At 52.3% G+C, this 15,795-nt stretch overlaps 1 protein-coding gene across 1 annotated transcript; it reads left to right on the top strand.

Annotated features, from left to right (window-relative positions):
• Positions 1 to 2,547: 2,547 nt before the first annotated feature.
• On the top strand, positions 2,548 to 13,240 carry LOC123778159 (cell adhesion molecule CEACAM6-like). The gene is made up of 10 exons (XM_087853381.1): positions 2,548 to 2,706; positions 3,749 to 4,108; positions 5,935 to 6,213; positions 6,607 to 6,880; positions 9,619 to 9,713; positions 10,673 to 10,793; positions 11,753 to 11,805; positions 12,126 to 12,193; positions 12,597 to 12,638; positions 12,908 to 13,240. The coding sequence occupies exons 1-10, from the start codon at positions 2,643 to 2,645 to the stop codon at positions 12,971 to 12,973; spliced, it is 1,422 nt and encodes a 473-aa protein (XP_087709507.1). The 5' UTR covers positions 2,548 to 2,642; the 3' UTR covers positions 12,974 to 13,240.
• The last annotated feature ends 2,555 nt before the right edge of the window (positions 13,241 to 15,795 follow it).

Here is a 15,795-nt window from a genome sequence, read left to right as displayed (position 1 = left end):
GTAAATACTCGTTAAATGGATGAGGGAAACCACACAATGTCCCTCACCATGTGATTCTGGGGTCAGAGCCTCTTCCCTGTAGACCCAGGGCACTGGCATCAGCATGGGACGAGGCCAGCACGTGCCCAAGGCTGTCCCTGTAAGGCTGTCAGGCCTTTCCCCCTCCTAGATTCAGGACGGAGGACAGGGCCTCCTACAGTTAGAGGTCAGACACCCATTCATTCCCAAAAGAGGGACACCCTCTCCCATCTCTGTCTTGTGACTGTCTTCTCTCCCCAGAGGGCCTGGGTGGGCAGCTGTGTCCTTCCTCTTCTCTCAGAGATCTGACCTGGTACAGATTCTGGATCACCAGCCCAGGTGCAGTTATGACCAGGGGAGCTCAGAGCCCTACCCTGACCTCCAAAGACATCAGGGGGTGACACCCTGAAGGCCCCTGGTCTGTGGGGACAGCTGCTGTGTCCCCCTGAAGATTTCTCAGCAGCCCAAGGAGTCCTGGGGAATGAGAAAAACTTCCTGAGCAGGCGGGACAGGAGAACCGAGATATGCCTGTGTTTCCCTGGGGCTGAGGATCTCCTCCCCTTAAACAGAGACAGCCCTGGGATCCCTCAGCTGAGTCTCTGGGTGCAGCTGCTCCAGCTCCTGGTTCCTGGGGGAAACCTAGAGCAGAGAAGAGACAGGGACAGAGATGACTTGGATGCAATCAAGCGTCCCCTCTGCCCTCTGTGATGGGGAGACAGGCATTGTGGTGCTCAGTCCCCCAGGCTGGGTTTTTCCCCAAAGCTCAAGAGACCTCTACTAGGTCATTCTTTGAAATCTACAGGACATAGAGCCCCAGCTGAGGGAGCACATCCCTCTGGTAAGACAGTTCTCCTGACACAGGATCAGGAATCTTCTGGACAGTGCCTGTCCTCTCCCTGGGCTCATGCTGCCCTAGGATGGAGTCGGGTCATCTGGGACCCACAAGGACCAGGACCCAGGCTGACCAATCCCTCACCTCTGCCCAGGGCTCAGGGACCCTCACATCCTTTGGAGACTGGTCAGCATCCCTGGCAGCCCCTCAGCATAGCCTCCAGGGGGGACATAGGGACATACAGACAGCACACAAGACATAAAACCCTGAAGCTGGCTTTGGCTAAGGAGGTGGAGGGGAAGCCTGGTTTCCATCCCTTTCTCCAGCAGACCTTCTGGGTCCCTCCCATGTGCCTGTTCTGTCCGCGCGCTCCTTCTGGGGCCCTAGAACCATCCTGATCTGTCAGGGATCCCTGTTCAGCTCCCCATTCCCTGCCTGGCACCACTTGCGGGGGAGACAGGGTGACCACAGGAAAGTCCCCCAGGCAGAGGACACGGGCTTCCCAGGATGCTCAGAAGCACCTGGACGGTCTCTGGGCCACAGTTCAGCCAACAGACACAGAGAGGGAGGGTCTCCTCAAAACCTTCCTGGGAGCTCCAGCCACCCGTCCTCCCACCACCTCCTCTCTTCCCAGGACACGCAGGTAAACCCCCTTCCCGCCTGAGAACTAGCTCCTGAGACACCTGGTCCTGGGTCTCTGGCCCTGAAACCAGAGGCCGGGCTGGGGACACAAAGGGATGGACCCTGGGTCCCTCACCAGTCATCACCCGGCCTGCTCCTTTCTCACCCCCAGAGTCATCTCGGGGACGTCGTTGCCAGGAGTCAATCCAACCCCCCAGAGCCTGTAAGAACACTGGGGAGACTGGTACCCAGCTGGGCTTCTCTGGAATAATCCCCTGGATTTGGGGACCCTGGGGATCTGCATGTGGTGCCCACAGACTCAAATCCAGGACACAGAAGAGGCCAACTGGGAGTAGAGAGGGGTCATCCTCTAAGTTAACCGGGTCCCATCAGTCTGGCTATTCACAGTGTGCTCCCTGGGCCAGAATAGAATCACCTGGGAGCTTGTTAGAGGCCGACTCTGGGGTCCACACCACACCTACTGAGTCAGAATCTGCATTTTCACAGGATCTGCAGACCCTCCGTGGGCACAGGAGAGGGAGAGGCGGCCCCACCCCACATCATGGGGTCTCAGCCTGGACGGGCATCTGCTGAAGCAGCATTTCTAGGTGTCACCTGGGCGTTCACAGTCTTGATAAAGTTCCACAGGTGACTCCAGTGCACAGTAGGGGTGACATCCCTGAGACAAGAGTTCCTGAGGCAGCCCCCAGGCTCCTGCTCTGAAGGGAAAGCCACCAGGGGAGGAGAGAGGGCTGTGGGGGCGCTGACCCTGCACTGTGCCCCTGAGCTGTGGGGGTCACCGGACCCCAATGCCACAGGCTTGTGCTTGTCCAAACAAGGGCGTGTGCACTCTCGCATATGGTGGGAAATCACAGGTGAAGAGGGAGAGGCCTCAGCAGTTCCCAGGGAACCGCAGTGTAGACAGAAATGAAAGGGGAAGAAGAGGACAAGGGATTCATGGGAAACAGGTGGGGAAGGGGGGAAGGGGACCTGGCAGAGACCCCGCCCCCCGCCCACGTGACCCCTGCCCAGAACTCCTGCCCCCAGAGGCCTCTCAGCACAGAGAAAGGAAGACAGGCAGAGCTGACAGGACAGGACAGTAGTGCCACTGAGCGTTTCTGGAGCAAAAGCTGTTCTCACAGAGGGAGGGACAGAGCGGGCAGCAGGCACCATGGAGTCCCCCTTGGCCCCTACCCAACGAGGACATCTCCCCTGGCAGGAGATCCTGCTGGCAGGTGAGAGGGATGATTCCTGGGAAGGAGTGGGAGGATGGGAGGACAGGCAGGGTGGGGTCTCCCTGGGAAGACAGAGCTCTGAGAGGGGACAGGGGAGCAGGGCAGGACAGGGGAGCCGGCTCAGCAACAGGAAAATCACATGATCTGGAAGTGGTGAGCCAAGGGCTGTTTCCCAAGTTACTCATCACTGAGGACTGAATTTGGGAAACTTATGGTAACAACAACCAGGGACCCTAATCCCAGCCCCTTCCCACCAACCCCTAGATCCTGACAGATAAACGCCAGACGCAGAGGACACTGGGGCACATTCGTGCAGCCATGGGTGTCTGCAGCCTGCCCCACCACTGGGGTACAGCACAGATCAGATGAGTCCCTGCCCTCCCCGAGCTCACTTCTGTGGGGAGGAAGACAGACATGCAGAGACATCTAGAATGTGATGTCAGGTACTGACAAGCACCAGGAAGGGAACAGAGCAGGGAAAGGTCAGAACGTGAAGACAGGGGTGCCTGGGTAGCGCAGTCGTTAAGGCGTCTGCCTTCGGCTCAGGGCGTGATCCCGGCGTACCGGGATCGAGTCCCACATCGGGCTCCTCCGCTGTGAGCCTGCTTCTTCATCTCCCACTCCCCCTGCTGTGTTCCCTCTCTCTCTGGCTGTCTCTCTGTCACATAAATAAATAAAATCTTTAAAAAAAAAAAAAAGAACGTGAAGACAGAGGGTCTTTAGAGGAGGTGGTCAGGGCAGGTCTCTCCCCAGGACACCCTGAGTGTGACCAGGTATCCGAGGGCAGGAAGGGAGTGAGCGACAGACATGTGAGGAAGAGTGTTCGACTCTGAGGAAATTAAGTTCAGAAGCACTGAAGTAGTGTGGTCATGCCTGACCTTGACCAGCAGGAGACACACACACACACACACACACACACACACACACACACACACACACCCCAAGGATGGGGCATTAGGACCTGCTCCGGGTCCAGGGCCCCAGCTTTCCCTCCCAACACATAGGTCCAAACACTGATCCATTTTTCTCTCTTCCCTCCTAGTCTCTTTCTTAACCTTCTGGAACCCGCCCACCACTGCCCAACTCACTGTGGAATCGGTGCCGCCTGATGCTGCCGAAGGGAAGGACGTTCTTCTGCGAGCCCACAGTCTGCCTGGGGATCTTCTAGGCTGTAACTGGTTCAGAGGAGAAACTGCAAATACCAGCCATCAAATTCTATCATATGTAGTAGACACACAAGAAACTACCCCAGGGCCTGCACACAGCGGCAGAGAGACAATATACCCCAATGGGTCCCTGCTGTTCCAGAGAGTCACCCTAAAGGACACAGGATACTACACCCTACAAACCGTGACAAAAAATGCTCAGATTGAACATGTAACAGGACAAATCCGCGTATTCCGTGAGTAATTCCTCTCTCACCTCTGGTGTTGGGTGGGGTGAATTCTACGTCACACACACGGGATTCACAGGCCTGGACGGGGCCTCCATCCCCCTCGGCATTATGTCCTGTGCAGGGGTTTGAGCATTTAGTGCGGGACACACACACTGGAGACAAATTTCCTAGGGTCGGAATTCCTTTCTCGGGATCCAGACTCTGGGATCCTCTGAGGAAGACCCTGCAGGACCCAGTCAGGACTAGGCCTGAGGGGCCCTGGGATCCTCCCCAGAGCTCAGCCCAGAAAGCCCCTGCCCAGACCACTGCCTTGGGGCTGCTGATCCTAGTGAGCCTGGGGGGGTCTGTGCCAGGGTGGGGTTAGGCTCCCGGGCAGAGCTGACTGGGAGCAACCACTTCCCGGCTGCCCGAGCTGCTCAGCAGCCAGTGCTCAGTCTCAAGGCCACATCTGGGGAGGGCAGAGCCTGGTCCTTCACCTGAGATTCAGCATGGACAGCACACACGTAAAAAGTCCCCAATCTATTAGCCAAGTGCTGTGGGTGACTGGGGGGAATGCAGAGGAAGGTCAGCGCCCCCAGGGAGGAACAGAGCAGAGAAGTGCTCCTGGGGGCTCCTCCTGCACCAAGAATCAGGCCCCGGGGTCTTCTCTTGTGGAGAGGAGCAGACACGGTGTCATTTGATTGGCCAGCTGCTACAGACCAAATTGAGGTCAGGGATTTGGGTTCGTTTAAAGGTTAATTCACAGGGATGGCAAGCAGAGATCATTTATCGTTATTCCTACTGTATTAAGGGGAAACTGAGGCACAGGTAGACACAGTCACTGAATCAGGGTCACCGAGACTGATGACAGCAGATCAGAGTTCCCCGGGTTCTGTGTGCAGACACAGCCCCGTCCTCTCCTCCATGAGAGGGAGGGATGCAGTTGTGGGCAGTGAGAGCAAATGGAGGCTCACTCCGTGTTTGCTCGACAACCATGTGACCTGCATGAACAATCAGAGGCAGAATGACCTGGCTGCCCCTCACGTGGCGATTCTCACCTCCCTGGGTGGCACTTGAGATCAGATTGATTCCTGATATGTTGCTGTTGGTCCCACTGCGTGTCAGGCAAAGGACTTGCCTTCTCCTGTCGACTCTGCACCTGAAACCAGCCCAGGGTCCATGTGTAACAAACTCAGTTGCTTTTGTTTAGGAGGGAAGGAGTGAGCAGTGTGGGTATCTCTCCAGCTGTGGGCAGGGAGCCTGTGTGGCCAGAGGTCCCAGGACACTGCACCGGGACGCCTCTCTGAAGAGATGATGGGTCATTCGTCCCTCACCACCCCTGCTTCCTGCTCATCCCCTCGCTCTCTGCTTGGTCATTGGACTCAGCCCTGCCATGGATGGGGTCTCTGCCTAAGTCACTCATTATCAAACAGTGGGGCAGAGCTGCCCCCTGCAGGGCCTGGGGCTGAGTACTGAACTGACCTCGGGGCTTATTCCTGGTGTCCCCGGGTGTCCTTTCTGCTCAGACCCCATCCCCAGGCTGGGCTGTCAGGTCAGGGAAGGGCCAGGAGAGGTCTGGGGCCCTCTGTGACTCTGTCCTGTGTCTTCCACGACCCAGTGCTGCTCTGTAATTGACATTGGAGAAAGCCTGTGGCATCAGACACACAGAGCAGGGGCTTTACTTTCTCGGAGACTCAGATCCTCATGCGTTTGTCTTGAGATACACAGACCTGCCTTATGCTTTGAAGGACTCGGGTTGGCTGAGAGCTGAGAGATGCCAACTCTGATTCAAGATGCTTGTGAAGGAATCACAGGTACCATCCAGGGTAATGTTCTCTCTCTTGTCTGCACAGCGGATTTACCCAAACCCAACATCACAAGCAACAACCCCGACCCCGTGGAGAATGCGGATTCTGTAGTATTAACGTGTGAACCTCAGACTCAGAGCACAAGCTACCTGTGGTCAGTAAACAGTAAGAGCCTCCCGGCCAGCGCCAGGCTGGAGCTGTCCCTGGACAACAGGACTCTCACTATACACCGTGTCACAAGGAATGACACAGGACCCTATGAGTGTGAGACCCGGAACCCAGCGAGTGCCGGTCGTAGTGACCCATTCACCCTGAATGTTCTCTGTGAGTAACTTCCCTTCCTACCTGGCCCGCGCTGCCAGCCCAAATCCACACTGCCAGAGGCCAGGCCACATTCATCCTTCTGGGGTCCGAGTCCATGACTCTCAGCTGGACCCCCAGGGCGGACATGGCTTCTCATCCCAGGGAAACGTGGGCAGACCCAGCCTAAGCCAAGATGAGGAGGGGATGGGTTGCTCCTCCCTGAGAGGGTCACCAGCCTATGATGGGACACAGGTGACTGTCTGAGACCCAGGCTCAGTGAAAACACGTGGATTCTGGTTGAGAGTTTCTCAAGGTTGAGACCCAGCTCGGAGGGACACTGTGGCCCTAATACAGACCAGGAGCTTCCCCTTCCCTCGGATTACATCACGTGTGGCTTTATTCTGTTTGCTCCAGATGGCCCGGACGCCCCCACCATTTCCCCCTCAGACTCTCACTACCGTCCAGGGGCCAGCCTCAGGCTCTCCTGCCACGCAGCCTCTAACCCACCCGCATGGTACTCTTGGCTTAGCAATGGGAGTCCCCAGCCATTCACACAGGAGCTCTTTATCCCCAGCCTCACTGCGAATGATAGTGGAGCCTATACCTGCATCGCCTCTAACTCTGGCACTCGCCTCAATAAGACCACAGTCCAGACTATCACAGTCTCTGGTAAGTGGATCCCTAGAGCGTCTGAACTGATGTCGTGGTGAAGGTCTGTCTGGCTTTCAGAAAAGAGCCTAGAAGAACATATTTTCCACAAGCAAATACCTAATGTGTCCCTGAACTCACCCATTACATGTCAGCAGACCCTTCCTCCCCTTGCTCTCTGATATGTCATGGCAGACCTTGGGTTCAGCCTGGAATGTGGGGAGGGGTTTTCTCAGCTCCAGAACGTCCCATGGGTCAAAGGGGGCTTTGAAATGGGGAAGAAGAAGGATCCTCTGTGTCAAGTTCATTTCTGTTGTTCTTGAATTGCAGAAGTCCTTCATATAATCCGGATATTAATCTCTTAGCAGATATGGTTTGCAAATGTATCCTTCTAATCCGTTGGTTGCCCTCATATTTTCTTTGTTAGTGGACTTTAGTTGACACACAATGTGGCATAGTTTCAGGTGTACAACGTAGGGATTGGACAACTCTGTATGTTATGTTCCATTCAACACAATGGAGCTCTAATCTGTCCCCATGCAGCCCCATTACAATACCATTGACTGTATTTCCTATGCCATACATTTCATCCCTATATCCTATTCATTCCATAACCAGTGCTACCATTCTCTGGATTGTGTCTTTTGATGCACAGAAGTTTCCGTTTTGATGCAATCCTATTCATCTATTTTTTCTTTTATTGTCATTGCTTTGGTTGTCACATCTAAGTAATCATTGGGAACTCCAGTTTCAATAAGTTTTTCCTTTACGTTTTCTTCTTAGACTTTTACAGTTTTGACTCATATATTTAGATGTTTGCTCTATTTATGTTAATTTTTGTACATACAGTAAGGTCGTGTCCAACTTCATTCATTTGCATGGATATCCAGTGTTTCCAACACCATCTATTGAGTAGATCTTTTTCATCGTTGATTGGTCTTGACAACCTACCTGAAAATCCTTGGACTACGTGTGCCAGGGTTTGTTTCTGGGGTGCTTATTCTATTCCGTTGGTCTTTGTGTCTGTCTTTATTCCACATCCTTATTAGTATCGGTCCTGTAGCTTTGCAGTCAGGAAGTAGGAGTTCTCCGACTTTGTTCTTTCTCAAAATATTTTTGGCTATTTGAGGCCCCTGAGAAACTGTGTGAATTTTTGGAAATTCGTATTTCTATAAAAAATATTTCCTTAAGTATTAGTTCAGGAGGCACCTGGCTGGCTCAACCGGTGGAGCATGTGACTCCTGATCTTGGGGTTGTTGGTTTGAGCCCCACATTGGGTGTAGAGATTACTTAAAATCTTAAAAAAAGGAATTTGATAGGAATTACATTGACTCTGTGGATCTCTTTGGCTAACACTGTCATCTTAACAATGTTAGGTCTCACCATCTATGGACATGGGAAGTCTTTGCATTTCTTTGTGCCCTCTGTACTTTCTTTCAGCAATGTTCTACAGATTTCCATATACAGTCTATTGACTCACTAAGTTCATTCCTAAGTATTTCATTGTTTGCTAAGTATTTTTTTCTTTTTAATGTTACTGTGAATCGAATTGTTTTCCTAATTTCTTTTTTGGGTACTTCACTGTTACTGTTAGCAGCACTGTGATTTTGTATATTGATTTTGTAGCCTGTACATTTGTTGAAATTGTTTAATAATTCAATATTTGTTTTCTGGATTCTTTAGAGTTTTGTACATATAATTTCATGTCATCTGCAAAGAGACATAATTTTACTTATTCTTTTCCAATTTGATTGCATTCTGTGTTTTCTCCTCCTGATTATTTTGGACTGGACTTCTGTACTGTGTTGAATACGTGTGGTGAAAGTGGCATGTTTATCTTCTACCTGATCTTAGAAGAAATGCTTTCAGTGTTTCACCATGAAGTATGATCCGAGCTCTGGGCGTTTCATGAAAGGTCTTTATTATGTTGCATTAGTTTCCTTCTTTTTGTAAGGGTTCCAGTATTCTGTATACAGTAAGCGCTCTACAGAAGTTTTTCACCGTGAGATTCAATCCACAGATCTGGAAGTAAAAGTCTTCTTCAGACTGAGAAATCCTGTAGATTGAAAACTCTATGATTCCTAAATTTATGAAGAATGGGTGGTCTGCTCTCCTTCCCTAGTAAATTATAACAGTGTAAATGCCTTCCCTACTTTACGTGAAGCTGCCTTGAAAGACATAGAGGGGCTGCGAATCTTCCTTCCCCAACATACGTGGAAAGGTATATAAGGAACGAGGCCTGATCTTTTAGAGTCAGAAAAGTTCAAGAAAATCACGCATAGGTCCATGGGAAAGAATTCCTCCTGATAATGAGGCTGCTGGCCACGTGGGCTAAGAGGTTCCTGGTGCTGATACTACAGAGATGTCCAGGCAGAGCAGACACATGACAGAGGGTCAGAGGGGGAGGTACAGCCCTCTCCTTACAGAGCGTCACCTGAACAGAGACACTCAGCCTTCTACAGACAGCAAGGCCATCCTCTCAGGCCCCTTTACAGAGCTCGCTGGGACCCTCGGAGTGGCTGGCATCTCAGAGGAAGTTGTGGCTGCAGTCCCCAGGCCCATTCTCCTTCCATCACCTCCTGTGTTTCTCTACAGAGCCAATGGCTCAGCCCTTTGTCCAGGCCAACAACACCACAGTCACAGAACATAAGGACTCTATGGTCCTGACCTGCTCCACAAATAATCCTGGGGTCTCCAACCACTGGTTCTTCAATGGCCAGAGTCTAAAGCTCGTGGAAAGAATGGTTCTGTCCCAGGACAACAGCACCCTCACTGTAGACCCTGTCAGGAAGGAAGATCCAGGGAATTAGAGTGTGAGGTCTCCAACCTGGTCAGTTTCAGCAAAAGGGACCACATCAGGCTGGATGTGAGCTGTGAGTGACCCTCGACCTCTCCCCCTTCCTCCCTTTTATTTCATGGCAGGGGGTGTGAAATGAATGCAGGCCTGCAGGAGGTGGGAGCCTCCTTCAGAGCCTCTAGGTCACTGTGGATAATATTCTCCAGAATTAGACAAATCTTGTTAGCGTCTTGGTTCTGATATGTACCAGCTGTTGGACCTCAGGCAAGATGCTCAAACTCCCGAACCTCAGTTTCCTCATCTCTAAAACTGGAAAGAACAGCTGGATCTCAGGGCAGTTGTGAGGGTTGTTAATATGAATTCATGAGATGAAATCTTGAGACAGTGTTATACACAGATTCAGGCTCAATGAAATTCAGCAGCTATTGTTCTTTTGTTAGTAATGTTTTTGTTACTAGCTGTAATGTCTCAGGGAATTGGGATTAAGTGTTGTCTGATCACGTGCCAGCTCTCTGATCTTCGGTCTTTACTGAAGTCCTTCACACACTCGGATGCTCATTTGCACAGTGGGGATGACACCCGGCCCCCTTGTGGGCAGGGAAGCAGCAGAAGAGCTAAGCGTAAAGTATTTCTCACGTGCCTGGCGCACAGCCAACCTCAAAGGCAGACAACTAATGTTATTCTCTTTAATCAGCATTGAGGGGACAGTTAAGGGCATCCCCCTAAGACCGTCAATGATGATGGAACAGAAGACAAGGGGAAAAGGCATCATGTGAGAGGAAAATGAACATGATGCCGGTGCTGCCCCTGGGGGTGAGGGCACAATGTGAGGATTAAAGCAAGTCCACAGTTTCACTGTGAGGAACAGAAATGGTTCAGGTGCTGAGGAGATGGGACACTGTGGTGACAACACACATGCCAGGCAGACCTCAATGGCCTTTCTTCCTCCCTAACCAGGCCCTTCCCCCACGGTCCCTCCTGGCTTCCCCGGATTTGGCTTGGGATTCATTCCCTTACCTTTTTCTTCTTATTCAGATGGAAGAAGGACCATAGGTCTCCCTGCGTGGTCCATCATTGGCTTTGCAGTCGGGGTCCTGGTTGGACTGGCACTGACAGTGGCCCTGGGGTGTCTCCTGCTCCGCACAAGGACTGGAAGGTATGATGGAATTTCCCACACACTGATCCTGTCCCACAGCTGACCTCCGGCCAGGTGGGGACCCCATCCTGAACTTGGACTCTGGTCTGGCTCTTCCAGGCCTCCCAACTACCCCCTGAATTTTCCCTCTTATTCCCTCTGGCTCTTTCCTCACCAGCTGCTGACTGGGTTGCTTCCTTCACAGCTTCCTTGGTTATAAATTAGGGACAATTAGAAAACAGCCCCATAGTGTTGTCCTGGTTCACTTGGCAAACCTACAGCAGTGCTGACAGGACTAAGAACTCAGTAAACAACATCTCCCGTGGTTTCTTTTAGTCCACATGCCCTGTGAGGGGGACTTACAGCATCAGGATCTGAGGGGGGTCCTGGTCAAGGTCTCACAATGGAGAGTGGAAGAGCTTGACAGGGCAGATAGGGTCATCCCTCAAATGGCAGATGCAGGAACCACAGTCTCTGATATGTGAGACTAGAGAACCTGGGTTTGGCCTGGTAGAGGTCCTGGGATATCCTTTATGCCTCTTGTCCAGGCAGATGGAGAGGAGGACAGGCCAGTGTCGCATTTCACCATCTACTGGCCTGAGTGGGGGAGGGTCTGGCCACAGCAGGGGCAACATATTCAGGAACCCAACATACCCAGGGCTCCCCAAGTGTCCTGCACACGCAGCTATAGCCTTGAACCTTCCACTCAGACAGTCCTTCATGTTTGATTCCTTTCCTTGTTCGTTCATCCATTTTCACGACACTTTCTCCTAGACATCCATCATCCTGAGGGTCTTCCCCTCTGGGCTCCCAAGGCCTTTCCTTATTCCCTCTCTTTGGCCCTTCCTCTGCTAAATAGTGCTGGTAGAGAGAGGTCATCTCTAACCCCTTCCTGGAATGAGGATCTGCTTGCCCCCTGTTCTAATACCAAAGCTGTGACCTCTCCCCGTACCCTCACACATAAGCCTCATCATTCCTAGGTCCAGTGGCCAGCGTGATCTCCGAGAGCTCTGGGGCCCGGCATCCACCCCCTGTGAGTATCTCTTCAGCCTGGGTGGACTGGGAGCCCCATAGTTCTACCCCACATTGTCCACTCCTGGCAGTCAACCCCCTGGAGCCTCTGACCCATTCTCTAGGGCTTTAACACTGGGGATCTCAACTGGCTATACTCCCTGACCCTGGAATTTGGCTCATAGGTCAATACCTGACCCTCACTAGACCCTAAAATGCTCCCCCACCCCGGGAGGTACTCCTTCTTTCCTGGTTCTCTGAGAGCTGTGGGCCTGTCCCCTCCTGGGAGGGTGGGCCCAATCTTCTTCACAGCCGTGATGCTAACACCTGTCTCTTTCCCAGGCCATGGTCCAGCTAGCAGTTCCACTTTCCCGGTAGGCCCGCCTCCTCCACCTCTCTCTCCATGGGGGGTCAGGCTGTGCAGGCTCAAGACAGGGCAACTGACCAATTCAGCAACACAGAGCAGACCCTGCTTTCCCCAGAGGTGCCAGGACAAGGCAATCCATGTTCTGGCCAGGACTGGACCCTCTTCAGGGGCACGACCACCCCCCACTATGTCCTGAGTAGTCCCCGCTCCCCTGAGATGGCCAAAGGAGAACCCTGGAGTCCACCAGGGGCAGGGTGGGCGCTGGGAGCATCAACTAGGGGTCCTGGGCTAACAGGAATGGGGCAGGGGGTGCAGTGGGCTGTGGTCGGCTACTGGCGTATGGATCAATGGGCTTGGAGAAGGCAGTTCAAGAGGCAGAACTGGTCACTCCTGTAGACAAATGACCCTCCCTCTCCGTCTACCAACACCCATTCTCTCCTGTTTAGGACTCCCTGCCCAGCCCCACCACAGCCGTTCCTATATACCAGGTGAGTGTGGGCAATGACTGCTCTGGTCCCCGAAGCCCATGGTAGATGAAGATCTTCCCCCAGCCTGCCCCTGGCTGTGCTTTCACGTTCAGGAAACAGGAGAGCAAAGGGGGAACAGGAGGTAGTTTGAGGAAGCACTGGCCTGGGACAGAAACCTGTGACACAGCCAGGCTCCCAGAGAGCAGTTCAGGTGGGCCTAGAACCTGAAAGTCATCCAGATATGTTCCAAGGAGTTTACAGGGGCTCTGAGTCCTCTTCTTCTTTTACAGGAATTACGACACCCCAACACAAACATTTATGGCCAGATGAACCACAAAGCAGAAATGGCTTCTTAGTTTCCCCTGGGAACTGCTCCTTCCAGGGGCCCTCCTGTACCCCAGACTCTAGGTGGAGTCAGGAGCCTCAGCCTGAGCCAGAGGACGACCTCTAAGCCCTGAGAACATTTAGGGACATGGAGCCAGGGTCAGGTCCCTCCCAATTTCTGGAGACCCCCACAGTCTGCCCTGAACCCAAGACAAAGGCCCCCATCTCCCAGGAAGTGGGGGTTCCCAGGTAAAGTGTCCTGACCTTTGACCCACTGGGAATGATCTGAGAGGATCTGAATAAAGAGAACTCATTCCCTCCTTGGCCCTTTTTTTGTGATTGGTCATTTCTCTTAGCAGAAATTCATCCAGGGGCACCTGGCTGGCTCGGTAAATCGATCGTTCAACCCCCCTTTTTTTTTTTTAGATTTTATTTATTGGGGCGCCTGGGTGGCTCAGTTGTTGGGCGTCTGCCTTCGGCTCAGGGCATGATCCCAGGGTCCTCGGATCGAGCCCCACATCGGCCTCCTCCACTGGGAGCCTGCTTCTTCCTCTCCCACTTCCCCGGCCTGTGTTCCCTCTCTCACTGGCTATCTCTCTCTCTGTCAAATGAATGAATAAAGTCTTTTAAAAAAAAGATTTTATTTATTTACTTGAGAGAGTAAGAGCAAGGGAGAGAGAGAGAAAGTGAGAGAGAGAGAGAGAGCACAGGTGGGGAAAAGGGCAGAGGGAGAGGGAGAAGGAGACTCCCCACTGAGCTGGGAGCCGGATGTGGGGCTCCATCACAGGACCCAGGGACCATGTCCTGAGCCAAAAACAGACTCTTAACCAACTGAGCCACCCAGGCACCCTGAGCATGCAACTCTTGATCTTGGAGTCATGAATTTGAGCCCCATGTGTGGTATAGAGTTTACGCTAAAAAAAATAAAAATAAAAATTAATAATAATAATAATAATAAAAGTGTAAAAAACGAAAAAGAGAAAAGAAATTCACCTGAAACTCTGGGTCCTTTCTCTCCTGGGTCACATAGGTAAATGTGACCTCTGAGTTGACCAAGGCCCCATCTATAGTCCCCCAGGATAGAGGAACTGGTGAGGGGTGTGGACGTGTTGGAAGCATGCTAACTAGAACACCAGAGCTGTGGCCAAACCATGAGAGCGCTCAGCAGTCCTCACACTGCTCAGGGGCCAAAGCAATAAACACTCCCAATGTTTATAAATGTGGTTTGGGTGTCAGGAGCACAGAACATGGGGAAAATGAGCTAGGAAGGAGCATCCGTGGGCAGGCACACATCCCGGTGTGGGACCCTTTCACAGCCTTTTGGTGTCCTGAGTCCTTGGCCCTCCTCCCCCAGCCATGGGGGCCCTGACTGGTGGCCTTCACCAGTAAACTTGCCTGTCCCCAAATCCAGAATCCAACACACACCTGTCCAAAGGTTTCTCCACTGTGTCCAAGGCCAGCTTTCAGGATGTCCTACCTCTGGGGTTTCTTAGAGAGAGGTTGTCAGAGTCACCCCAGTGGGGAAGACCCAGAATTCATGCCCTGAGCTTGGCCCTCCCAGGCATTCCCCTTGACCTCTAGCCTGGTACTTCCCACCAGTGTCCACTTTTCTTCCTGAGCTGGATCTTACTGAAACACACCTCCTCCCCACAAATAAGTGTCCAGGTCAGGGGCGCCTGGGTGGCACAGCGGTTAAGCGTCTGCCTTCGGCTCAGGGCGTGATCCTGGCGTTCTGGGATCGAGCCCCACATCAGGCTCTTCCGCTATGAGCCTGCTTCTTCCTCTCCCACTCCTCCTGCTTGTGTTCCCTCTCTCGCTGGCTGTTTCTATCTCTGTCAAATAAATAATAAATAAAATCTTTAAAAAAAAATAAGTGTCCAGGTCAGAGGCAGGGGACTTCCCTCTCCTAACTGTCACCCAGGTTCTCATGGCCATGGGACAAGTTGTCTCTTCCACCTGGCCCACAGGCCTCCTCCCACCAGTGTCTCACCTGCAGCCCCTCCACACACCTGGGCCAGCACGTCTTGGTCCTTCCCTGAGGCCCCAGGTTGGGTGCTCTTCCTGTGTGGTTTCACTTGCATCACGGTGCCCACATTCATACAAACAAAAGTGGTCTGAACACCAAGGCACTACTCCCACATTCACAAGTGTGTCTGCCATTGCCAGAGTGTTGTCAATCATGAGATGAGAGGTAAGAAAAACAACCTGCACATTATTCACCTCTAAGACCCTCCTAATCCCAACATACACTATGTCATTTAGACAAGGTGACACCTCTTGTTAGTTTCCTCTCGCTGCTGTACCAAATTATTGCAAGCTTAACAGTGCAAAGGAACAAAAATCAAGGTGCTGATCTGGATGTTTCTTCTAGAGGCTCCAGGAGAGTGTTTCCTTTCTTTTCAAGCTGTTGGAGGCCACTTGCATCCCATGGCTGTGGCCCCTTCCTCCACCTCCAAAGCCAGCAGAGCAACATGAAGTCTCTCTGTGTCTTATTCCATCCATCACATCTTCTGGCTCTGCCTCCCGGGCCCTCCTCTGTCACTTAGAAGAAAGAATCCTTGTGATTATTTTGGCCCACCTGGATGTACCACCATAATATTGCATCCCATGATCCTTAACTTAATCTGTAGGTCCCTTTATCATTGACAGATTCACAAATTCCGGGCATGAGAATATGAACATCTCTGAAAGGCCCTTGTTCCATCTACCACACCCCTCAAGACCATGTTCACCACCTTCCTTCACTACACACTGTTGGTGGGCAGCCTGGACTTGGTCATCTGACTGTGGATCACTTCCTGCACTGATGTCCGCAGCACCCTCCCTGCCCTGAGTGATGGAGACAGAGGCCAGT

Source organism: Ursus americanus, chromosome 21 (genome assembly GCF_024610735.1).
Source record: "Ursus americanus isolate L20-20 chromosome 21, mUrsAme1.1.p, whole genome shotgun sequence".
NCBI lineage: Eukaryota > Metazoa > Chordata > Mammalia > Carnivora > Ursidae > Ursus > Ursus americanus.
Note: the sequence above shows the minus strand (reverse complement) of the source record. Positions and strands in the feature narration are given on the sequence as shown.